Here is a 26,010-nt window from a genome sequence, read left to right on the forward strand (position 1 = left end):
GTCATAAGGTCTCTAACCAACGCATTGAGGTAGACAGAGCTAAGGTGGAATTAATTGAGAAGTTACCTCCACCTAGTAATGTTAAGGCAATTAGGAGTTTCTTAGGACATGCTGGATTTTAGAGAAGGTTTATCAGAGACTTTTCAAAAATAGCCAAGCCTTTGAGTAACTTACTTGTCTCTGATACACCTTTTGTATTTGATCAGGATTGCATGCTAGCTTTTGAAACTCTAAAGAAAAATCTTTCCTCAGCACCTATCATTGCCCTACCTAACTGGGATTTACCCTTTGAATTGATGTGTGATACATCAGATGTTGCTATTGGGGAAGTGTTAGCACAGAGAAAAGGCAACTTAGTGCATGTTATATACTATGCCAGCAAAGTTCTAAATGAAACCCAAAGGAACTACACAACTACTGAAAATGAACTACTTGCAATAGTGTTTGCATTTGATAAGTTTAGATCATATCTCATTGGATCTAAAGTAATTGTTTTTACTGATCATGCAGCATTGAAATATCTACTTGCCAAGCAAGAATCAAAACCAAGGTTGATAAGGTAGATCTTGTTGATGCAGGAGTTCAACATTGAGATTAAAGATAAGAAAGGAGTGGAGAACAAGGTAGCAGATCATCTGTCAAGGATCCCCTGTGATGAAGGAAGCACACACAACCTACATATAAATGAATGTTTTCCTGATGAGCAACTGATGTTGGTTCACAAGACACCATGGTTTGCAGACATTGCAAACTTTAAAGCCACTGGGGAGGTGCCTCCAGAATTCAACAAACATCAGAGGAGGAAACTTATTAATGATGCCAAGTACTTCTTCTGGGATGAACCATACCTTTTCAAGAAATGTTCAGATGGAATACTTAGAAGATGCATCTCAGAGGAAGAAAAAAAGGGAAGTCTTATAGAATTGTCATGGTTCTTGCTATGGGGGACATTTTGGAGGAGAAAGGACTGCAGCCAAAGTACTACAATGTGGATTCTTTTGGCCCATAATTTTCAAGAATGTAAAAAAAATGGTACAACACTGCAATGAATGCCAAAGAGCAGGGAACCTACCCAAAAGAAACGAAATGCCCCAACAATTCATCTTAGAACTTGAATTATTTGATGTGTGGAGGATTGATTTCATGGGACCATTCCCAACCTCATACTCAAATAAATATATCTTGGTGGCAGTGGATTATGTATCAAAATGGGTAGAATCCGTTGCAACTCCAACAAATGATAATAAGGTGGTGATGAACTTTCTCAGAAAGAACATCTTTAGCCGATTTGGGGTGCCTAGAGCTCTTATCAATGTGGAGGAAGCCATTTTTGTAATAGACCATTGGAAAGTCTCCTCTTGAGGTATGGAATAAAGCACAAGGTTGCCACACCCTACGATCCCTAAACAAGTGGATAGACAGAGATATCCAACAGAGAGCTCAAGAGAATCTTGGAAAAGCTGTGGGAGCTTCAAGAAAAGATTGGTCCAAGAAGTTGGACGATGCTCTCTGGGCCTATAGGAAAGCCTTCAAAACACCAATTGGGATGTCACCATATCAATTGGTATATGGGAAGGCTTGTCATTTACCATTAGAGCTTGAACACAAGGCATTCTGGGCTCTTAAGTTACTGAACTTCAATAATGATGCTGCTGGTGAAAGAAGGCTTTTGCAACTGCAAGAACTAGAAGAGTTCAGATCCCAGGCCTATGAAAATGCAAAAATTTACAAGGAAAAGGCAAAATAAAGACATGACCTCAAGTTGGCACCAAGAAGCTTCGAAGAGGGACAGACAGTACTCCTCTACAATTCCAAACTAAAGCTATTTCCTGGAAAGCTAAAGTCAAGGTGGTCAGGACCTTTCCTTGTCACCAAGGTTTCTCCTTATGGACATATAGAAATTATGGAAGAGAAATCACAGGAAACCTTCACTGTAAATGGACAAAGGCTCAAGCACTATCTAGGTGATATGAGGGAAAGGCCCAAGATAAAGTACAGACTCAACTGAGAGAAGCCAACTGTCAAGCTAGTGACGTTAAAAAAGCGCTTGTTGGGAGGCAACCCAACCAAAAGTAATTTTCTTTTCATAGCTAGTCAATAAAAGAGTCAAGAAGACTTCTCTGCATTGCAAGGAGCTAAGTTTGGTGTTACACACCCAAGGAATTCAGAGATGAATGTGCAATTCTAAGTTTGGTGTTCCACCATAGACTTCCCTAAAAGCACGTTGTATTTTTCATCATAATTGGTTACAGGCTCCAAACATTCAGAGAAATTACTTGACAAATTTTTTATTTTCAGTCACAGTTTAACTTCTTAATAAAAGCACTTGTAGCTTCATATGTATGTTCACCTTGCTACATTTAGAAGTAAGAAAGGAATTAAGTTTGGTGTTCACACACCAACTTAAGTCCTGAAAATCACAAGCATACATATAGACTCACCATTTCTCAAGTGATTGGGAAATAAGAAACTACCAATAGTTTTGCAAGAAGACAATCAAAACTTTGGGAAGGCTATGCACCATCATCCAGGGACAAAGAGAAGACCAAGAGGTTGTATTGTCACTTAACTGCTTTTGCTTTGAATTGCTTAAATTGGAAGTCTGAATGTACCTCTGATGAATAGCATACTTGCATCTGCTCTCTTTAAATTTCAAATAAGTATTTTAAGTCTAAGTGCCTGGTTAATTTCACTTGCTTGAATGTATGTTTGTCCCCTTGTTTTCAATTAAATAAAAGAAATGTTTGAACAGAAGTGAAATAGTTCCATTTGGAAAGGAATAAAATAAAGATTGAGTGGTGGTATACATGTCTGATGGTGTATCTAGCTCACTAATAACTAATAAAAATGTAGAATGCCTCTCTTTAGTGTAAACCTGGCTGCTGTCTATGAATCCTAGCAAATAAAACTGCTTGGATTAAGGAAAGAACAAAAATGAAAGAAATAAAAAATAACAGCTAGGCACCAATAGTTTGAACCTTTAGGCATGTGTCTGTGGTGTTTTTGTGCAAGGATATACTTGAATGAGTATGTTATTAGGAGTGCTTCATCACTTGACAACTTGGGTTAACTAACCCGGGATTGTCAGCTGAAAATTCACAATTAAGAGCAACTTTGTCACAACATTTAGCAGCCCAAAGAGTTGCTGGACACCAAGGTCTAAAGAGTTGGGTATAATAAAGAACAAGTTTCTTAGGGGTGTATGTACTGAGGAGAGACTTGGGTGATTAAGTCCTTAGGGGTGTTTCAACACTTAGCACCTTGAACCAACTGGTTCGGGAGTGTTGGCTGAAAGCCTATCCTAAAGAGTTGTCTCAAAAATAGAACACTGAGCTATAATAAAGAACAAGTTCTTAGCAAAAAGAAAAACAAAGAAATCAAAAGCCAAGGATGAATAATAAGAGGTTATAGCAGTATGTTAGTTGATGCTTAAAGGGACATTTCTCACCTAAGAGTCAATAAAAGTGAGCAGCAACATTGTCTGCATAAAACCTCACTAATCAATTTCAATTACTTGCTGATATGGACATTACCTTCTGTTTCATTGATTCTTCTCATAATTCATTGCTTACTTGGGGACAAGCAAGATTTAATTTTGGTGTTGTGATGCCAAGACATCTTAGGCTAGTTTCACTAGCCTTTTTCTTTTGTTTTTAGTAGGTTTTATACACTTTCTTGAGCTCTAAGTAAGCAATTGGGTTAAAAATTCATGTATGCCTTGATTCATTCAACCATGGTTAATTTGATGCAATTTCATGAGATTTATGCAATAATTACTTGTGTGCTAAGAATGATGTATATTCTCATGACTTTAGCAAGACTTTAATGCATGTATTGGTTGATGATAGGAGAAGAAGTACATGGAATGAAGTTGAAGAAATGGCCATGGAAAGAAGAAAGGGAAGCAACGTTGGTGGCCAAAGTTGGACCACCAACATTGCCTGAAACGTTGGAAGGAGACACAGAGCAAAAGTTCTGCATAATTCTGATACTCAAGTTGGAGGGAATGTTGGTGAGCCAACGTTACCTCCAACGCTAGTTGATACAGAGTGCTTTCTGGAAATTGGAAAAATTGTGGCGACACGTACGCATGCTATACGCGCATGCGTGGATTGTGAATTTTGACAATCCACACGCACGCGTAGGTAACGCGCACGCTGATAAACCCCGTTTTTAGGGTTTATCATGTATAGAATCTAAGGGTTTTATCAATGATCTTCCCCACTTATTCATATAAAACTGCGTGATTTTGTGTTCCTTTCTCCATTTTGCCTCATAGATGAAAATATGCTTCTTTTGCATTAAAATTGACAATTTGTAATCATCTTCTATTATCATTAGATGCCTTGATTTGTTTGTTAAGTGGTTTCAGAAGTTATAGGACAAAAATGGCTAAGAGGAGTGAAGGAAGCATGCATGAATGGAAGGAGCATGGAACAAATTGAAGATTTGGAATTTGGACATGCACGCGCACGCGCACGTTGCGCATACGTGTACATGCGCGCATCTGAAGCCAGCGCAGTGGAGCTGAGTGAGGAGCCGGCGCACTTATATGGCTGGGCCATATTCCCTGTGACGCTCGCGCGCACCTTGCGCCTGCGCGCGGATTGTAGAGGACTCCAGGGACGTATACGCGTGCAGTGCGCGTACGCGTCGATGTGCGCACATGATTTTTTAAAAGGAACACGTGCCCAGCGATTTCAGGGAGTCCTAAGCCCTGTTTTGGAGTAGAATTTTGGAGGGAAAAGCTTAAGAAGACCAAGGATTAGTGGTGTTAGGACAATTAGTCATAATTCTAGATATTTTAGAAAGTTAGTTACATTTTGTTTTTAGAGAGAGAAGCTCCAACTTCTCTCTAGGATTTTACTTCCTCCATTGCAATTCTCCTTTGATTTCTTGGTAAGATCCATTGCTAATTCACTTTTACTTTGGTACAAGTTGTAGATCTACTCTTCTTCTACTCTTAATTGATGCTCTTTTGATTCAATTTCTTAGATCTAGATTTGGTTGACTTTGTTACCTTGATTTTGGATTGATGAATTGTGTAATTTCATTCAATTGTTTGATTGTTGATGATTGCTTGGATTAGATAGCTTTGATTCAATTCTCTTCTCTCAATTACAATATGTCTTCTATAATTGCCTACCAATTGTTTGTGATAATGACAACCCTAGTTATGGAGTAGATTTCTCTCACTTGGCTTAGGGGTTGAGTTATTGGAGACACTTGAATAGTGGATATCAATTGTAGATTATGAATTGAGAAGTTGCTAATTGACTTGGAGTGCAATAAAGCTAGACTTCCTAAGGGTGAGACTAGGACTTGTGACTCAAGTTAATTACTCTCACTTGACTTTCCTCCATTGTTAGGGGGTTAACTAAGTGAAGCAATAATCAATCCTTATCATAATTGGAGGAGGCTATAATGATGGAACTTCCAATGCTTACCCCTAGCCAAGGCTTTTATCTCAATTAATTGTCGTTTACTTTTGTTAACTTGAATTCTTACACCTACTCCCAAAACCACAAAGGCTTTCCTAATCAATGATGAGAATTCTAAGGCAATTCCTAGGGAGAACGACCCGAGATCAATACTCTCGGTTATAGATTTTAGAATTGTTTGATGCGGTATTTGCGTGTTGGTTAGACTATACTCACGACCGGATTCATTGTTAGTTTCTAACCGGCATTCGAATATTTATGTTCATCAAAATGGCGCCGTTGTCAAGGAATTGCTTATGTGTGCCATTCTATTGGTTAGTGTAAATATGTTAATATGTGAATATTTGCATTTCTCTCTTGATTGATTGTTTGTTTGATTGTTACATAGGGCTAGACTTTGCTTAGATACTAATTGATGTCATGAGCATTCTAAGGCAATTCCTAGGGAGAACGACCCGAGATCAATACTCTCGGTTATAGATTTTAGAATTGTTTGATGCGGTATTTACGTGTTGGTTAGACTATACTCACGACCGGATTCATTGTTAGTTTCTAACCGGCATACGAATATTTACGTTCATCACACGCGTGGATAGGCCAACGTTGGAGGGAGCGTTGCCAGTCCAACGCCAAGTCCAACGTTCGCGACATGTGGTCCAATGCGTACGCGTAGGTGATGTGTACACGTGGATAGGCTAGTGTTGGAGAGAACGTTGCCACTCCAACGCTGGGGCTAACATCTTCGATAGCCTTTCAAAAATTGGAATTGGGGAATTTGCATCCACGCGCACGCGTAGGTCACGCACACGCATGGATGTGCATTTTGGTCCCAAACTCGCACACGCATAGGCAACGTAGATGCGTGAAGGGGTAAAATGGCTCATCCATGCGTACTCGTGGACAAGCAAACGTTGGCACCCCAACGTTGAGTCAAACGTTGATTGCAGCAACCAGAATCCTTTTTTCCTAAAGAATGTTTGACTCAACGTTTGCCCAAGAACGTTGACTCCAACGCTGATATCAGAATTGCACAATTGAGCACCTCTCTCTTCTCAACAGAATTGGGAGCCAATAAAATCAACTTCAACAAAGGCCAAAAGCCTAATTCAGATGACTTGAAGATCAGTTGATGAAAGTGTATAAATAGCTTAGAGTTTAAGTTAGGAGGGCTGACGCGCTGAGTACTGAAACTCTGCCCAATTTTTCTCTGCACTTTTTCATTCTGCAATGTACTTTTCAATTTCATTTCCCACTCTGAGAGCTTTGAACAACTAAACCCCTTTCATTGGGTTAGGGAGCTCTATTGTAATTCAATGGATCAATAACTATTTTCATTCTTCTTCTTGTTTCTTTTCTCTGGATTTTTGCTAGAAAGCTTTCGATCTTAATTTAATTGGATGGTTGTCTTGACAGAGAAACTATTCATAATTGGAATTTCTCTGATCCTTGAGAGTGGGATGAGGAATTCATGCTAGAAATGCTTTCTCACATTGGATTAGATTGGGGGTTGGATGGATATCGTGACATGTAATCCTACCAATACTTTGATCTATGAATTTGTGTGGTATAATCAGTGACCGAACTTCATCTCTTCTCAAGAGCAATTAAATCAAGACATTGGTCAATTGTTCAAGCTTAGAGAGATTGGTGAGCCAAGACATTGGAATCCAATCACCTAAGATTGCCAAGCAAAGTCAATGAATGCATTGATTGAGGAAGGGATAAGAATGATTTGATCCGAAGAGTTCAATATCTCCTAAAACCCAATGAATCCCCATATTCTGATCTCACCCATTCTCTTTACATTCTGCTATTTAATTTGATGCTTAATTCCCCATTCCCTTTTAATTTCTTGCAATTTAAGTTTCTGCACTTTAATTTCATGCAATTTACCTTCTGCACTTTAATTTCTATTATTTACATTCAACTATTTACATTTCTTGCACTTTAAGTTTTCCACCAATTTACTTTCTGTAATCCCAATTTCAAATCTGATTCAGTTCAACTAGAACAATTCTCCAATTAACATTGATCAACCAACCAATCCCTATGGGATTCGACCTCACTCTATAGTGAGTTTTTACTTAATGACAATCCGATACACTTGCCGGTGGAAATTTGTTGAGAGACAAGTTTTCATGACATCACTATGATGGTAGGTACACCATGCAATCTTACAATATCTGGTACACTTGCCAGTGGAAATTTGTTGAGAGACAAGTTTTCATGACATCTTAGGCTAGTTTCACTAGCTTTTTCTTTTGCTTTTAGTAGGTTTTATGCACTTTCTTGAGCTCTAAGTAAGCAATTGGGTTAAAAATTTATGTATGCCTTGATTCATTCAACACTGGTTAATTTGATGCAATTTTATGAGATTTATGCCATAATTACTTGTGTGCTAAGAATGATGCAAATTCTCATGACTTTAGCAAGACTTTGATGCTTGTATTGATTGATGATAGGTGAAGAAGTACCTGGAATGAAGTTGAAGAAATGGCCATGGAAAGAAGAAAGGGAAGCAACGTTGGTGGCCAAAGTTGGACTACCAACATTGCCTCAAACGTTGGAAGGAGAGGCAGAGCAAAAGTTTTGCATAATTCTGATACTCAAGTTGGAGGGAACATTGGTGAGCCAACGTTACCTCCAACGCTAGTTGATAGAGAGTGCTTTCTGGAAATTAGAAAAATTGTTGTGAAGCGTACCCGTGCTATACGCGCATGCGTGGATTGTGACTTTTGACAATCCACACGCACGCGTAGATAACGCGCACGCGTGGATAGGCCAACGTTGGAGGGAGCGTTGCCAATCCAACGCCAAGTCCAAGGTTCGCGATATGTGGTCCAACTCTTGAATTTGGAAAATAGCATCGACGCGCACGCGTACATGACGCGTACGCGTGAGCGTGAATTGTGACAATCCACGCGCACGCGTAGGTGATGCGTACACGTGGATAGGCTAGCATTGGAGGAAATGTTGCCACTCCAACGCCGGAGCTAACATCTTCGGTAGCCTTTCAAAAATTGGAATTGCGGAATTTGCATCCACGCGCACGCGTAGGTGACGCGCACGCATGGATGTGCATTTTGGTCCCAAACTCGCACACGCATAGGCAACGCAGACGCGTGAAGGGGTAAAATGGCTCATCCATGCGTACGCGTGAACAAGCGAACATTGGCACCCAACGTTGAGTCAAACGTTGATTGTAGCAACCAGAATCCTTTTTTCCTAAAGAACGTTTGACTCAACGTTTGCCCAAGAACGTTGACTCAAATGTTGATATCAGAATTGCATAATTGAGCACCTCTCTCTTCTCAACAGCATTGGGAGCCAATTAAATCAACTTCAAAAAAGGCCAAAAGCCCAATTCAGATGACTTGAAAGTGTATAAATAGCTTAGAGTATAAGTTAGGGGGCTGACGCACTGAGTACTGAAAATCTGCCCAATTTTTCTCTGCACTTTTTCATTCTGCAATGTACTTTTCAATTTCATTTTCCATTATGAGAGCTTTGAACAACTAAACCCCTTTCATTGGGTTAGGGAGCTCTATTGTAATTCAATGGATCAATAACAGTTTTCATTCTTCTTCTTCTTTCTTTTCTCTGGATTTTTGCTAGAAAGCTTTCGATCTTAATTCAATTGGATGGTTGTCTTGACAGAGAAGCTATTCATAATTGGAATTCCTCTGATCCTTGAGAGAGGGATGAGGAATTCATGCTAGAAATGCTTTCTCACATTGGATTAGATTGGGGGTTGGATGGATATCGTGACATGTAATCCTACCAAGACTTTGATCTATGAATTTGTGTGGTATAATCAGTGACCGAACTTCATCTCTTCCCATAAGTAATTAAATCAAGACATTGGGCAATTATTTAAGCTTAGAGAGATTGGTGAGCCAAGACATTGGAATCCAATCACCTAAGATTGCCAAGCAAAGTCAATGAATGCGTTGATTGAGGAAGGGATAAGAATGATTTGATCCGTAGAGTTCAATATCTCCTAAAACCTAATGAATCCCCATATTCTGATCTCACCCATTCTCTTTACATTATGCTATTTAATTTGATGCTTAATTCCCCATTCCCTTTTAATTTCTTGCAATTTAAGTTTCTGCACTTTAATTTCTATTATTTACATTCAATTATTTACATTTCTTGCACTTTAAGTTTCTCGCCAATTTACTTTCTCTACTCCCAATTTCTAATCTGATTCAGTTAAACTAGAACAATTCTCCAATTAACATTGATCAACCAACCAATTCCTATGGGATTCGACCTCACTCTATAGTGTAATTTTGCTTAACGACAATCCGGTACACTTGCGGGTGGAAATTTGTTGAGAGACAAATTTTCATGACATCACTATGATGGTAGGTACACCATGAAACCTTACAATATCCTTAATGTATAAGCGTGCTAACTCCTCGAAAGTATAGTTAATCTGAATAGGCAAGAAGTGAGATGACTTCAACAACCGATCCATAATCACCCTAACTATATGAAACACTGCCTGAGTCCTTGGCAATCCAGACATGAAATCCATTGCAATACTTTCCCACTTCCAATGCAGAATTTCCAATGGTTGTAGGGTCCCAGATGGTCTCTGCTGTTCGATTTTTACTTTCTGACATGTTAAGCACTTAGAAACGTGTAATGCCACATCGCTCTTCATTCCCGGCCACCAGGACATTATCTTTAGGTCATGATACATTTTGGTACTCCTTTGATGAATTGAGAACTTACTCTAGTGAGCTTTTGTTAGCACATCTTGCCTCAAATGTGCCACATTCGGTATATAGATTCTTCCCTTATACCTCTGTACTCCTTCTCTGTCTTGGGTGACTTCTCTTGGTTCCTTATGTTCAACTGCTTGCATCATTCTTCGCATCTTTTGATCATTCAGCTGGGCCTTCTGAATCTCAGTCTTGAAATCACCAGATACATCCAATTGGTTCAAACACAAATTACCTGCTACTTCTCTGACGCCCAAGTTGAGGTTTTCAAACTCCCTTAACAGCATCTCTTCATTACCATCATCCAAGCGACACATCATGATATTTGGCTCAAAGCATCTGCCATCCTGGAAGATAATTCAATTCGAAATCATAGTCATTCAGCAACTCCATCCACCTTCTCTGGCACATATTCAGCTCCTTCTGATTAAACAGATATATCAAACTCGTGGAATAAGAGAAAACTTGAAATTTAACCCCATATAGGTAATGCCACCAGACTTTTAACGAAAACACAACCGCGGCAAGATCCAAGTCTTGAGTCGAAAAGTTTATTTCATGCGATCTCAATTGTCGAGAAGTATATGCCATGACATTTCGGTGTTGCATCAGCACACATCCCAATCCCTTCAATGAAGCATCACAATACACCTCAAACAACTCATTAGACTCAGGTAATTGATGCTTGAAATCTTGTATCTCTACAAAATTTCCCTCGGCAAGTATACCAAATTGTCATCAAGTAAAAACTCACAATAGAGTGAGGACGAATTCCACAGAAATTGATTGGTTGAGCAACTTTAATCGGAGGAGTGTTCTAGTTGAACTAAGCAGATTTGAATTTAGAATTGCAGAAAATTAAATGGCGGGAAACGTAAATAGCAAGGAATGTAAATGACAGAAAATAAATGGCGGAATGTAGAGTGCAGAAAGTAAATTGCAAGAAATTAAATGGGAATGGGGGTTGTTGAACATAAAAGGAAACAACAGAAAATAAAGAAAGGGTAGATCAGAGAGTGGGGAGTTTATTGGGTTCAGGAGATATTGTGTTCTCTGGATCAAGTTCATTCTCATCTCTTCCTCAATCCATGTAACTCATTGATCTCTTGGCAATCTTAGGTGATTGAATTCCAATTCCTTGGTAATTCAATCTCTCTAAGCTTGAACAATTTCCCAATTCTTTGATCTAATTGCTCATGGGAAGAGATGAAGTATGGTCACTGATTATACCATATGTATTTTCAAATCAAAGTATTAGTAGGATTATATGTCACTATATCTATCCAACCCCCAATCCGGTCCAACATGAGAAAGCATTTCTAGCTTGATTTTCTTATTCCTCTTCCAAGGTTTAAAGGAAATCCAAGTATGAGAAGCTTCTCTTCAAAGACAACTACCCAATTGGATGAAGATCAAAAGCTTTCAAGTAAATCAAAGAGAAAGGAAAGAAGAAGAATGAAAACTATGATTGATCCATTGAATTACAATAGAGCTCCCTAACACAATGAAAAGGGTTTTAGTTGTTCATAGCTCAATTCAAACAGAAAAGAAAAGAGTACAGAAAAAATGATCCCAGCCTTCTACTCTACTTTCTAACTTAAACTCTATGCTATTTATACACTTTCTTCATTCAGTCTCGAAGTCTTTGGATGTGGGCTTTGGCCTTTATTGAAGCTAGTTGAGAGTGGCTCTTAGTGACGTTGATGAGGACATTTGCAAAACTAATGTTCATACTCTGTATGGGTGCCAATTGTATTGAAGTTGGAAGTAATGTTGGTGTTAACGTTTACACAAAGAGAACGTTGGGTCAAACGTTGCAAAATAGTGCTTGGACGTTTGCCATTAACGTTTGACCCAACGTTGGATCCAACGTTAGACCCAACGTTAGTGCACCAACGTTTATTCGCCCACGCGTGCACGTTGTCTACGTGTACACGTCAAAACAGAATTTTGCGCGTGCGCGTCACTCATGCGTGTGCGAAACTAGGTGAAAATGCATAATCACGCGTACGCGTCATCGACGCATACGCGTCCTAGCAAATTTTCCCAATCTCCAACGTTGGCACCATCTATTCTCAACGTTGCCAGCAACGTTGGTAAGCCAACTTGGCCACTAACGTTGCACCTTGAGCTTGGAGCGTTTGAGCCAACGTTGGAGGGCCAACTTTGGCTCCAACGTTGCCTTCTCCTTCTCTTCATCAACGTTTGAGGCAACGTTGGTGAGCTAGCTTTGGCTTCAACGTTTCCTTCCGTTCCTCTTAGCGAACGTTTGAGGAATGTTGGTAAGCCAGCTTTGGCTCCAATATTGCCTTCTCTTCTTCTTCCTTACCATTCTTCTGCTTCTCTTCACCTCTCATCAGCCAAACAAATGCATCAAAGTCATGCCAAAATCACAAGATTTTGTATCATTCATAACATCAAGTAAATTCTTGCATAAATCTCATGAAAATGCACCTAATTAACCATGTTTGATTGAATCAAGTTATGTATGAAATTCTCATCCAAATGCTTACTTAATGCTCAAGAAAGTGCATGAAACCTAATGAAAACTTATGAAAAAGGCTTGTGAAACTAGCCTAAGATGCCTAGGCATCAGCAACATAAGCACAGGCGCTGTAGTCAATTTCTGCTTCAAGGCTTGAAAGCTTTCACATTCTAATGTCCAGACAAATGGCGCATCCTTTCAGGTTAGCTTTGTCAAAGGCAGCGCAATTTGTAAAAATCCTTGGATAAACCTCTGATAATATCCCGCCAAACCTAAGAAGCTTTTGATTTCCGTCACTGATGTTGGTTGCCCCTAATTTCCTTTCTTTTAGAATTTGCAGCACGATCTGCATGTGTTCTACATGCTCTTCTTCGGTCTTAGAGTAGAGAATGTCATCAATGAAGATGATGATGAATTTATCCAAGAAAGGATAGAATATCCGGTTCATATAGTCCATAAACACCACCAGGGATTTGGTTAACCCAAATGGCATTACTGTGTATTCATAGTGGCCATAGTGGGTTTTGAAAGTAGTTTTTGGAATAACTTCGTCTCTTACTCTTATCTGGTGATATTCAGACCTCAAGTCAATCTTAGAAAAGACTCCATCTCCCGGCAATTGGTCCATCAGATCATCTATTCTTGGCAATGGGTATTTATTCTTTACTGTGACTTTGTTTAATTGTCTATAATCTACACACAGCCGCATACTTCCACCCTTTTTCTTCACCAATAAAACTGGTGCTCCCCACGGAGAAATACTTGGTCGGATAAAGTTCTTTCTCATCAATTCCTTCAATTGAGCCTTAAGCTCAGCCAGCTCCAACGGTAACATTCGGTAGGTCACAATTGAGATTGGTCCTGCTCCAGGCACCAGCTCAATTGGAAACTCAATTTCTCGAGAAGGATGAATTCGTTCACAATCGAAATATGGTTCAAACTCTATTCCTCGCCCCACACATTTGCAGCTAATAGTATGAAACTCTGACATTCAATTCCAATACAATTTACCACAATAGAATTCAAATAGTATCCCTTCACCACCACCGGTCCTTCAGACATGAATTTGATGCCAGGGCATTTCACCCCACCTTTTCTTTACTATTTTTAGGGTAGTTTCATGCATTTTCTTAGGAAATAAGCTAGTTTTGGGTAGATATTCACTTACATCTTGATTCAAGCATACATTGTGCACTTTACATGATTTCATGAGGATTTTGCATGAATTTAAGGACAAATTGGATGTTGCATTTCCCTTGACTTGGACTAGAACTTTGATGCACTTTATTGCTTGATTTCAGGACAAAGGAAGCAAAGAAGAACCACATTAGTGGCTACGTTAGTTACACTAACGTTAACACTAACGTGGAATGGGAGTAACTTGCAAAGTTAATGAGAAAAGTGATTGCCAATAACGGTCTCGAAGCCATCATTGCCACGTTAAGAGTCACGTTAACTAAGTTAATGTGAACTCTAACGTGGAAGAAAGGAAATGGAGCCAACGTTAGTGACACTTAACATTATCACTAATGTTGGACCAAGCTCATAAGTGGCCACGTTAGTCACCACGTTAACTTAGTTAACGTGGCCTCTAACGTTAAGAAGAAAAGGGGGAAGCCAACGTTAGTGACATTCAACATTATCACTAACGTTGGCCAAGTCACACTAGGCCAGGTTAACTCCCACGTTAACCTAGTTAACGTGGAAGCTAACGTGAGGAAGGGAGGTGACGCCAACGTTAGTGACACCCAACATTGTCACTAACGTTGGAAGGAGCCCACACATGCCACCATGAGCCACGTTAACTCCCACGTTAACTTAGTTAACGTGGAAGCTAACGTGGATAAGGGAATGTTGAACCAACGTTAGTGACACTCAACTTTGTCACTAACGTTGGAGATGGCTAGCATAGGCCATATTAGAAGCCACGTTAACCTAGTTAACGTGGACTCTAACGTGGGAGCTAAGGGGCACATTGGAACGTTAGTGACAATGTTAAGTGTCACTAACGTTCTCGAAGGTTGGCAAGCCTACGTTAAAAGAGCCACGTTTACTAAGTTAACGTGGACTCTAACGTTGGGAAGGGGGAGGCTTCTCAACATTATTGGGAAAGTTGAGTCCCAATAACGTGCACGAAGGACAAAGAGGCAACGTTAGTGGCAACGTTTGGGCCACTAATGTTGAGGTTAACGTGACTCTTACTTGGGTAAGGAATGTTAGTGAAAAAGTTGAATGTCACTAACGTTCTCGAACCCATATTTTCACTGAACGTTAACACCACTAACGTCCTGAGCCAAAGTCTCTGCCCACTTCACAATTTCTCTTTGCAAGTAAAGCCAAGCCCAATGAAGAAGATAACTGCTTCAAACTCAAGATCCAAAGGCCCAGACCCAAGACTTGGAGAACCAACTAGAAGAGTAGAAGAGTAGTATATATAGGAGTAACTTTGAATTATTTTGGGAGTTGGAAAATATAGGGAGCCTCTGAGCATAGAATTACTCTCTGTATTTACTTTCTCTGCACTTCTAGTTTTCATCATGTATTCTCCATCTTTGTTTTCATTTTCCAGAGCTATGAACAACTAAACCCCTTTCATTGGGTTAGGGAGCTCTGTTGTAATTTGATGGATCAATACTAGTTTTCATTATTCTTCTTCTATCTTTTCTCTTGATTTTACTTGAAAGCTTTCGATCTTCATCCAATTGGGTAGTTATCTTGGAAAAGAAGCTATTCATACTTGGATCTCTTCTGAACCTTGAAAGAGGAATGAAGAGATCAAGCTAGAAATGCTTTCTCATGCTGGACCAAATTGGGTTTGGATGGATATGTGACTATAATCCTCTCAACACTTGATTTGGGAAATGCATGTGGTATAATCAGTGACCATACTTGGTGCGCAGAAATTGTGATTACACTTTGATTATGTAAAATTCATCGCTCTTTCTTTCCCTGGTAATGGCGCCAAAAACATGATGCCAATACCATGGTTCACAACTTCGCACAACTAACCAGCAAGTGCACTGGGTCGTCCAAGTAATACCTTAAGTGAGTAAGGGTCGAATCCCACGGAGATTGTTGGTATGAAGCAAGCTATGGTCACCTTGTAAATTGATTTATATGATTTTTCTAATTTTTTTTTGTGTTTTTTTTTCGAAAATTGATTTAAAAAAAAGAAAAATAAGGATTTCAAAATCTTTAATATGAATTCCAGGAATCTTGTACTCTTTAGTCTAAAGCTCCAATCTAAGGGTTAGACATGGCTTAATAGCCAGTCAAGCTTTAGAATGGATTTACATCCATTGAGGTGATTAGTTGAAGACCAATCCCAAAGGAGTTTGGGTATGGCTTTTCAGCCAGATAGGATTCAATATGTTACCATGAAACTCTAGAATTTATTATTGAAAGTTTTGAAGCCATAGAATAATTTATTTTTGAAAACATTTTTATTTTAAAATTTTTTTCGAAAACAAAGGAAAAATTTTTGAAAGATTTTTGAAAAATTTTTGAAAACAAAACAAAAAGAAAGTTACCTAATCTGAGCAACAAGATGAACCGTCAGTTGTCCAAACTCGAACAATCCCCGGCAACGGCGCCAAAAACTTGGTGCACAGAAATTGTGATTACACTTTGATTATGTAAAATTCATCGCTCTTTCTTTCCCTGGTAATGGCGCCAAAAACATGATGCCAATACCATGGTTCACAACTTCGCACAACTAACCAGCAAGTGCACTGGGTCGTCCAAGTAATACCTTACGTGAGTAAGGGTCGAATCCCACGGAGATTGTTGGTATGAAGCAAGCTATGGTCACCTTGTAAATCTCAGTCAGGCGGATATAAAATAGTAATGGGGTTTTCGAAAATAATTAATAAAATAGTGATAGAAACACTTATGTAAATCATTGGTGAGAATTTCAGATAAGCGAATAGAGATGCTTTCGTTCCTCTGAACCTCTGCTTTCCTGCTATCTTCATCCAATCAGTCTTACTCCTTTCCATGGCTGGCTTTATGTAATGCATCACCATTGTCAATGGCTACTTTCGGTCTTCTCTCGGGAAAATGATCCAAATGCCCTGTCACGGCACGGCTAATTGTCTGGAGGCATCACCCTTGTCAATGGTTACATCCTATCCTCTCAGTGAATATGGTCAACGCACCCTGTCACGGCACGGCTATTCATCTGTCGGTTCTCGATCATGCTGGAATAGGATTTACTATCCTTTTGCGTCTGTCACTACGCCCAGCAATCGCGAGTTTGAAGCTCGTCACAGTCATTCAATCATTGAATCCTACTCGGAATACCACAGACAAGGTTTAGACTTTCCGAATTCTCTTGAATGCCGCCATCATTGTAGCTTACACCACGAAGATTCTGATTAAGAGATCTAAGAGATACTTATTCAATCTAATGTAGAACGGAAGTGGTTGTCAGGCACGCGTTCATAGGGAATGATGATGATTGTCACATTCATCACATTCAGGTTGAAGTGCAAATGAATATCTTAGAAGCAAAATAAGATGAGTTGAATAAAAAATAGTAGTACTTTGCATTAATCTTTGAGGAACAACAGAGCTCCACACCTTAATCTATGGAGTGTAGAAGCTCTACCGTTAAAAATACATAAGTGAAAGGTCCATGCATGGCCGAATGGCCAGCCCCTCTGATCTAAGAACCAGGGGTCCAAAGATGTCTAATACAATAGTAAAAAGTCCTATTTATAATAAACTAGCCACTAGAGTTTACAGAAGTAAGTAATTGATGCATAAATCCACTTCCGGGGCCCACTTGGTGTGTGCTTGGGCTGAGCTTGAGTGTTACACGTGTAGAGGTTATTCCTGGAGTTGAAAGCCAGTTTTGGTGCCAGTTTGGGCGTTGAACTCCACTTTGCAACTTGTTTCTGGCGCTGGATGCCAGAATTGGGCAGAGAACTGGCGTTGAACGCCAGTTTACGTCATCTAAACTTGGGAAAAGTATAGACTATTATACATTTATGGAAAGCCCTAGATGTCCACTTTCCAACGCAATTGGAAGCGCGCCATTTCTAGTTCTGTAGCTCCAGAAAATCCTCTTTGAGTACAAGGAGGTCAGAATCCAACAGCATCTGCAGTCCTTCTTCAACCTCTGAATCTGATTTTTGCTCAAGTCCCTCAATTTCAGCCAGAAAATACCTAAAATCACAGAAAAACACACAAACTCATAGTAAAGTCTAGAAATGTGAATTAACATAAAAACTAATGAAAACATCCCTAAAAGTAACTAGATTCTACTAAAATCATACTAAAAACAATGCCAAAAAGCGTATAAATTATCCGCTCATCAATACTTCATCTCTTCTCATGAGCAATTGACCAAGGAATTGGCTATTGACCAAGATTTGAGAGATTGAATTACAAGAAATTGTAATTCAATCACTTAAGATTTCCAAGGAGATCAATGAGTGCATTGATTGAGAAAGAGATGAAAATGAAATTGATCCGGAGAACGCAACATCTCCTAAGCCCAATGAACATCCCATTTCTGATCTTACCCATTCTCTTTAATTTCTGTTATTTACTCTTATGAAAAATTCCCCCATTTCCATTTACAATTCTGCAATTTACTTCAGTAATTTACTTTAAGTTCTTTAATTCTAGCATTTACTTTTTCTGTCATATACCTTCCCGCCATTTTATTTTCTGCAATTCTAAACTCAAATCCTGGATTCGCTCAACAAGAAAATTCCTCTAATTAAAGTTGCTTGATCAATCAATCCTTGTGGGATTCGACCTCACTCTATTGTGAGTTTTTACTTGACGAAAAATTTGGTACACTTGCCGAAGGAAATTTGTTAAGAGACAAGTTTTCCGTGCATCAAGTTTATGGCGCCGTTGCCGGGGATTGATTGTGCATCAACAATGATTAGATTGGAGGATAACTAGATTGAGCATTTTATTTTTGTTTGATTTAATTTTCTGTTTGAGTCATTTACTTCCTGTTTTAGTTAATTTATTCCCTTCCCCCTACTTTTTCTTTGTTATTTACCATTCATCTCACTAACCCACTAACTGTTTGATATATTGCATCACTCACACTAACAGTAATTCTGACAGATATACTTTCTGCACCTATTTTCTTTGCTTGTACTTGTTGGTTGTATGACAGGGAGAAGAAGCAGGGCTTCAACTTCCTTTGATTCTGAACCTGAGAGAACCTTCCTTAGACTAAGGAGGGAGGCAAGAGAAAAACGTGTAGTTGGTGCTGAAGAAGAGGAGGAACACTTTGAGGAATACTTTGAATCAAACATGGAAGAAAACATGAAAAACCATCACGAAGAAGAGGCTTACAACCATGGCGGAAGAGGTCGAGCAAATCATGCTGGGGAGGATAGAAGAGTTTTAGGCTCTTACATCAATCCAAACCCAGGAAACTGTGGAAGTAGCATTCAAAAGCCAACCATCCATGCCAACAATTTTGAACTAAAACCACAGCTCATCACCCTTGTTCAGAACAACTGTTCGTTCGGAAGAAGTGTCCAAGAGGACCCCAAGCAACATCTAACCACCTTCCTGAGAATATGTGACATAGTGAAGTCTAATGGTGTTCATCCTGACGCCTATAGACTGCTCTTATTTCCATTCTCACTCAAGGATAAAGCAGCCAAGTGGCTGGAGTCTTTCCCAAGGGAGAGCTTGATAACTTGGGAAGATGTGGTGAACAAATTCTTAGCAAGATTTTACCCTCCTCAACGAATCAATAGGCTGAGAGCTGAGGTCCAAACTTTCAGGCAACAAGATGGTGAGACTCTATATGAAGCATGGGAAAGGTTTAAAGACCTAACAAGGAGGTGCCACCCGATATGTTCAATGAATGGGTGCAGTTGCACATTTTCTATGAAGGGCTCTCTTATGAGTCAAAGAAGGCCGTAGACCATTCATCCGGAGGATCTTTGAACAAGAAGAAGACCATTGAGGAGGCCATAGATGTCATTGAAACTGTAGCAGAGAATGACTACTTCTATGCTTCCGAAAGAGGAACACAAGAGGAGTAATGGAGCTAAACAATGTAGATGCTCTGCTGGCCCAAAACAAGCTCATTACCCAGCAGCTGGCTGACCTCACCAAGAAGATGGAGAGGAACCAAGTAGCAGCAATCTCCACTTCATCAACAACCCAAGAAGGAGTGAATGAAGAAGCAGAGGGTAGTCAGGAGCAAGCCAACTACATTGGGAATTCACCTAGGCAAAACCATGATCCATACTCCAAGACCTACAACCCTGGATGGAGGAATCACCCAAACTTTGGGTGGGGAAATTAACAAGACCAAAGCCTTGATCAAAGACTCCCAAATCCAAACAATGCAGCCCACCAACACTTCACATCTAGACCATATCAATAACCTTATAACAACACCTCTCCACATTCATATCAAGGCCAGAATAACCCTCCTCAGCATGACCTATCATCATTAGATGGCAGAATCTCAAAGATTGAGAATCTACTTGAAGGCATAAGCAAAGAGATTCGAGATAGTAAAGCATTTTGAGAAGAGGTGATGTCCAATATGCAGAATCAGGATGCTGTTGATGAGCAGATAATTTATACGCTTTTTGACATTGTTTTTAGTATGTTTTTAGTAGGATCTAGTTACTTTTAGGGATGTTTTCATTAGTTTTTATGTTAAATTCACATTTCTGGACTTTACTATGAGTTTGTGTGTTTTTCTGTGATTTCAGGTATTTTCTGGCTGAAATTGAGGGACTTGAGTAGAAATCAGATTCAGAGGTTGAAGAAGGACTGCTGATGCTGTTGGATTCTGACCTCCCTGCACTCAAAGTGGATTTTCTGGAGCTACAGAACTCGGAATGGCGCGCTTCCAATTGCGTTGGAAAGTAGACATCCAGGGCTTTCCAGCAATATATAATAGTCCATACTTTGGCCAAGAATAGACGACGTAAACTGGCGTTCAACGCCAGCCTTCTGCCCAAATCTGGCGTCCAGCACCAGAAAAGGATCCAAAACCAGAGTTGAACGCCCAAACTGGCACAGAAACTGGCGTTCAACTCCACAAATGACCTCTGCACGTGCAACACTTAAGCTCAGCCCAAACACACACCAAGTGGGCCCCGGAAGTGGATTTATGCATCAATTACTTACTCATGTAAACCCTAGTGACTAGTTTATTATAAATAGGACCTCTTACTATTGTATTAGAGATCTTGGGATCATCTTAGGATCTTTGGATTACCTTATGATCCTTTGATCACGTTTTGGGGGCTGGCCATCTCGGCCATGCCTGGACCTTCACTTATGTATTTTCATACGGTAGAGTTTCTACACTCCATAGATTAAGGTATGGAGCTCTGCTGTTCCTCAAAGATTAATGCAAAGTACTACTGTTCTCTATTCAATTCTTCTTATTTCGCTTCTAAGATATCCATTCGCACCCAAGAACGTGATGAAGGTGATGATTATGTGTGACGCTCATCACCATCTCCCTTATGAACGCGTGCCTGACAAACACTTCCGTTCTACATGAATAAAGCTAGAATGAATATCTCTTAGATCTCCTAACCAGAATCTTCGTGGCGTAAGCTAGAATGATGGCGGCATTCAAGAGAATCCGGAAGGTCTAAACCTTGTCTGTGGTATTCTGAGTAGGATTCAATGATTGAATGACTGTGACGAGCTTCAAACTCACGAGTGCTGGGCGTTAGTGACAGACGCAAAAGGAGGGTGAATCCTATTCCAGCATGATCGAGAACCGACAGATGATTGGTCGTGCTGTGACAGAGCATGTGAGCATATCTTTCACTGAGAGGAGGGGATGTAGCCACTGACAACGGTGATGCCCTTGCATAAAGCCAGCCATGGAAAGGAGTAAGACTGACTGGATGAAGATAGCAGGAAAGCAGAGGTTCAGAGGAACGAAAAGCATCTCCATTCGCTTATCTGAAATTCTCACCAATGAATTACATAAGTGCCTCTATCCCTATTTTATTATTTAAATTCGAAAACTCCATTATCATTCTATATCTGCCTGACTGAGATTTACAAGGTGGCCATAGCTTGCTTCATACCAACAATCTCCGTGGGATTCGACCCTTACTCACGTAAGGTATTACTTGGACGACCCAGTGCACTTGCTGGTTAGTTGTATCGAAGTTGTGACAATTATGAATTAAGATCAGAGCACCAAGCTTTGGAGCCATTACCAGGATTTGTTCGAGCCTGGAGATCACAATTTCGTGCACCAAGTTTTTGGCGCCGTTGCCGGGGATTGTTTGAGTCTTCGGCAAGCTTTTGGTCCGGTAACATCAGTGCCAGATTCCCTTTTGATCCGGCAACAGCACCAAGTTTTTGGCGCCGTTGCCGGGGATTGTTCGTGTTTGGACAACTGACGGTTCATCTTGTTGCTCAGATTAGGTAATTTTCTTTTTATTTTATTTTCAAAAATTTTTCAAAAATATTTCTAAAATTTTCTCATCTGTTTTCGAAAAAAAAAATGTTTTCAAAAAAAATTTTATTCAAAATTTTTAAGAATGAATTCTAGTGTTTCATGATGATTTGTTGAATCCTGGCTGGCTGTAAGCCATGTCTAATCTTTTGGACTGGAGTTTCAACTTACCATCACAAAAGAAGAGATTCTCACACACTTAGTTGTTCTATACTTGAAAAGTATCCATATCTGCTGAAGCTTGGCTGGCCATTGGCCATGTCTAGTGTTTTGGACCGGAGCTTTCATTGAAAGCTTGGCTGGCTAGTGAGCCATGTCTAATTCCTGGACTGAAGCTTTAGACTAACATGGCAAGATTCCTGGAATTCATATTAAAAATTTTGGAATCCTTATTTTTTTCTTTTTCATATAATTTTCGAAAAATATAAAATAAAAATCCAAAAAAATTAGAAAATCATAAAAATCAAAAATATTTTCTGTTTCTTGTTTGAGTCTTGAGTCACATTATAAGTTTGGTGTCAATTGCATATGCATCTTGCATTTTTCGAAAATTCATGCATTCATAGTGTTCTTCATGATCTTCAAGTTGTTCTTGGTAAGTCTTCTTGTTTGATCTTGATGATTTTTTGTTTTGTGTCTTTTCATGTTTGTCATATGCATTCTTGAATTCTTAGTGTCTAAGCATTAAAGAATTCTAAGTTTGGTGTCTTGCATGTTTTCTTTGCATTAAAAATTTTTCAAAAATATGTTCTTGATGTTCATCATGACATTCATAGTGTTCTTGGTGTTCATCTTGACATTCATAGCATTCTTGCATGCATTCATTGTTTTGATCTAAAAATTTCATGCATTGCATAATTTTCATGTTTTCAAAAAAAAATTCAAAAAAAATAAAAAAAATATCTTTCCCTTTTTCTCTCATCAAATTCGAAAATTTGAGTTGACTTTTTCAAAAATTTTTAAAATCAAGTTGTTTCTCATGAGTCAAATCAAATTTTCAATTTGAAAATCTTATCTTTTTCAAAATCTTTTTCAAAAATCAAATCTTTTTCAAAATTCTTAGTTATTTTCGAAAATTTCAAAAATATTTTTCAAAAATCTTTTTCTTATTTTTATACCAAATTTTCGAAAATAACATAAACAATTAATGTTTTGATTCAAAAATTTCAAGTTTGTTACTTGCTTGTTAAGAAAGATTCAAACTTTAAGTTCTAGAATCATATCTTATGATTTCTTGTGAATCAAGTCATTAATTGTGATTTTAAAAATCAAATCTTTTTCAAAACTAATTTCTATCATATCTTTTCAAAAATATCTTCTTATCTTATCTTTTTCAAAAATCTTTTCAAAATATCTTTTCTAACTTCCTAACTTCCTATCTTTTCAAAATTTGTTTCAACTAACTAACTAACTTTTTGTATGTTTCTTAACTTTTTCAAAACTACCTAACTAACTCCCTCTCTCTAATTTTCGAAAATATCTCCCCCTTTTTCAAAAATTTCTTTTTAATTAACTAATTATTTTTATTTTTATTTTTATTTCAAAAAAAAAAATTTTCGAAAAATACTAACAAATTTTCAAAAACCAATTTTCAAAAATCACTAACTCCTTTTCAAAATAATTTTCGAAAATTATACCTCCCCCATCCTATTCTATTTATTCATTCATAGCCTAACATCTCATCTCACATCTCTTCCATTCGTACAGTTGCATTTCTTCTTTTACATCACGTGCTTTGTCTCCCCCTCTTTTCTTCCACTCACAAAGGGATCCCTATACTGTGGTATAAAGGATCTCTATTATTATTATTATTTTTCTGTCCATTCTTCCTTGTCATATGAGCAGGAGCAAGGATAAGAACATTCTTGTGGAAGCAGATCCAGAACCTGAAAGAACTCTGAAAAGAAAATTAAGAGAAGCTAAAATACAACAATCCAGAGATAACCTTTCAGAAATTTTTGAACAGGCAGAGGAGATGGCAGCCAAAAATAATAATAATGTAAGGAAGATGCTTGGTGACTTTACTGCACCTAATTCCAATTTACATGGAAGAAGCATCTCCATTCCTGCCATTGGAGCAAACAACTTTGAGCTGAAACCTCAATTAGTTTCTCTGATGCAGCAGAACTGCAAGTTTCATGGACTTCCATCTGAAGATCCTTTTCAGTTCTTAACTGAATTCTTGCAGATATGTGATACTGTTAAGACTAATGGAGTAGATCCTGAAGTCTACAGGCTCATGCTTTTCCCTTTTGCTGTAAGAGACAGAGCTAGATTATGGTTGGATTCTCAACCCAAAGACAGCCTGAACTCTTGGGATAAGCTGGTCACGGCTTTCTTAGCCAAGTACTTTCCTCCTCAAAAGCTGAGCAAGCTTAGAGCTGATGTTCAAACCTTCAGACAGAAAGAAGGTGAATCTCTCTATGAAGCTTGGGAAAGATACAAACAGTTGATCAAAAAGTGTCCTTCTGACATGCTTTCAGAATGGACCATCCTGGATATATTCTATGATGTTCTGTCTGAGTTATCTAAGATGTCATTGGATACTTCTGCAGGTGGATCCATTCACCTAAAGAAAACGCCTGCAAAAGCTCAAGAACTCATTGACATGGTTGCTAATAACCAGTTCATGTACATTTCTGAAAGGAATCCTGTGAGCAATGGGACGCCTATGAAGAAGGGAGTTCTCGAGGTTGATACTCTGAATGCCATATTGGCTCAGAATAAAATATTGACTCAGCAAGTCAATATGATTTCTCAGAGTCTGCATGGAATGCAAGCTGCATCCAACAGTACTCAAGAGGCATCTTCTGAAGAAGAAGCCTATGATCCTGAGAACCCTGCAATAGCAGAGGTAAATTACTTAGGTGAACCTTATGGAAACACCTATAACTCAACATGGAGAAATCATCTAAATTTCTCATGGAAGGATCAGAAGCCTCAACAAGGCTTTAATAATGGTGGAAGAAACAGGTTTAGCAATAGCAAGCCTTTTCCATCATCCACTCAGCAACAGACAGAGAACTCTGAACAAAATACTTCTAATTTAGCAAATCTAGTCTCTGATCTATCTAAGGCCACTGTAAGTTTCATGAATGAAACAAGGTCTTCCATTAGAAATCTGGAAGCACAAGTGGGCCAGCTGAGTAAAAGGATCACTGATATCCCTCCTAGTACTCTCCCAAGCAATACAGAAGAGAACCCAAAAGGAGAGTGCAAGGCCATTGACATAAGCGCCATGGCCGAACCTGCAAAGGAAGGAGAGGACGCAAATCCCAAGGAGGAAGACCTCCTGGGACGTCCAGTGGTTAATAAGGAGCTTCCCTCTGGGGAACCAAAGGACTCTGAGGCTCATCTAGAGACCATAGAGATTCCATTGAACCTCCTTATGTCCTTCATGAGCTCTGATGAGTATTCCTCTTCTGAAGAGAATGAGGATGTCACTGAAGAGCAAACTGCCAAGTTTCTTGGTGCAATCATGAAGCTGAATGCCAAATTATTTGGCATTGATACTTGGGAAGTTGAACCTCCCTTGTTCATCAATGAACTAAGTGATCTGGATCAACTGACATTGCCTCAGAAGAGACAGGATCCTGGAAAGTTCATAATACCCTGTACCATAGGCACCATGATCTTTAAAGCTCTGTGTGACCTGGGTTCAGGGATAAACCTCATGCCCCTCTCTGTAATAGAGAAACTGGGAATCTATGGGGTGCAAGCTGCTAAAATCTCACTAGAGATGGCAGACAGCTCAAGAAAACAGGCTTATGGACAAGTAGAAGATGTATTAGTAAAGGTTGAGGGCCTTTACATCCCTGCTGATTTCATAGTCCTGGATACTGGAAAGGAAGAGGATGAATCCATCATCCTAGGAAGACCTTTCCTGGCCACAGCAAGAGCTGTGATTGATGTTGACAG

General features: G+C 39.1%; 1 protein-coding gene and 1 non-coding gene across 2 annotated transcripts; both read right to left on the reverse strand.

The window, feature by feature from the left end:
• Positions 1 to 10,185: 10,185 nt before the first annotated feature.
• On the reverse strand, positions 10,186 to 10,765 carry LOC107640641 (uncharacterized). The gene is made up of 2 exons (XM_016344151.1): positions 10,640 to 10,765; positions 10,186 to 10,521 (listed from the first exon to the last, which is right to left on the reverse strand). The coding sequence occupies exons 1-2, from the start codon at positions 10,763 to 10,765 to the stop codon at positions 10,186 to 10,188; spliced, it is 462 nt and encodes a 153-aa protein (XP_016199637.1).
• A 13,698-nt stretch (positions 10,766 to 24,463) lies between these two features.
• On the reverse strand, positions 24,464 to 24,571 carry LOC148564518 (small nucleolar RNA R71). The gene has a single exon (XR_015885160.1). It is a non-coding gene; the product is annotated as a small nucleolar RNA R71 (small nucleolar RNA).
• Between the last annotated feature and the right edge of the window lie 1,439 nt (positions 24,572 to 26,010).

This window comes from Arachis ipaensis, chromosome B5 (genome assembly GCF_059453495.1).
Source record: "Arachis ipaensis isolate K30076 ecotype BB chromosome B5, ASM5945349v1, whole genome shotgun sequence".
Classification (NCBI taxonomy): domain Eukaryota; kingdom Viridiplantae; phylum Streptophyta; class Magnoliopsida; order Fabales; family Fabaceae; genus Arachis; species Arachis ipaensis.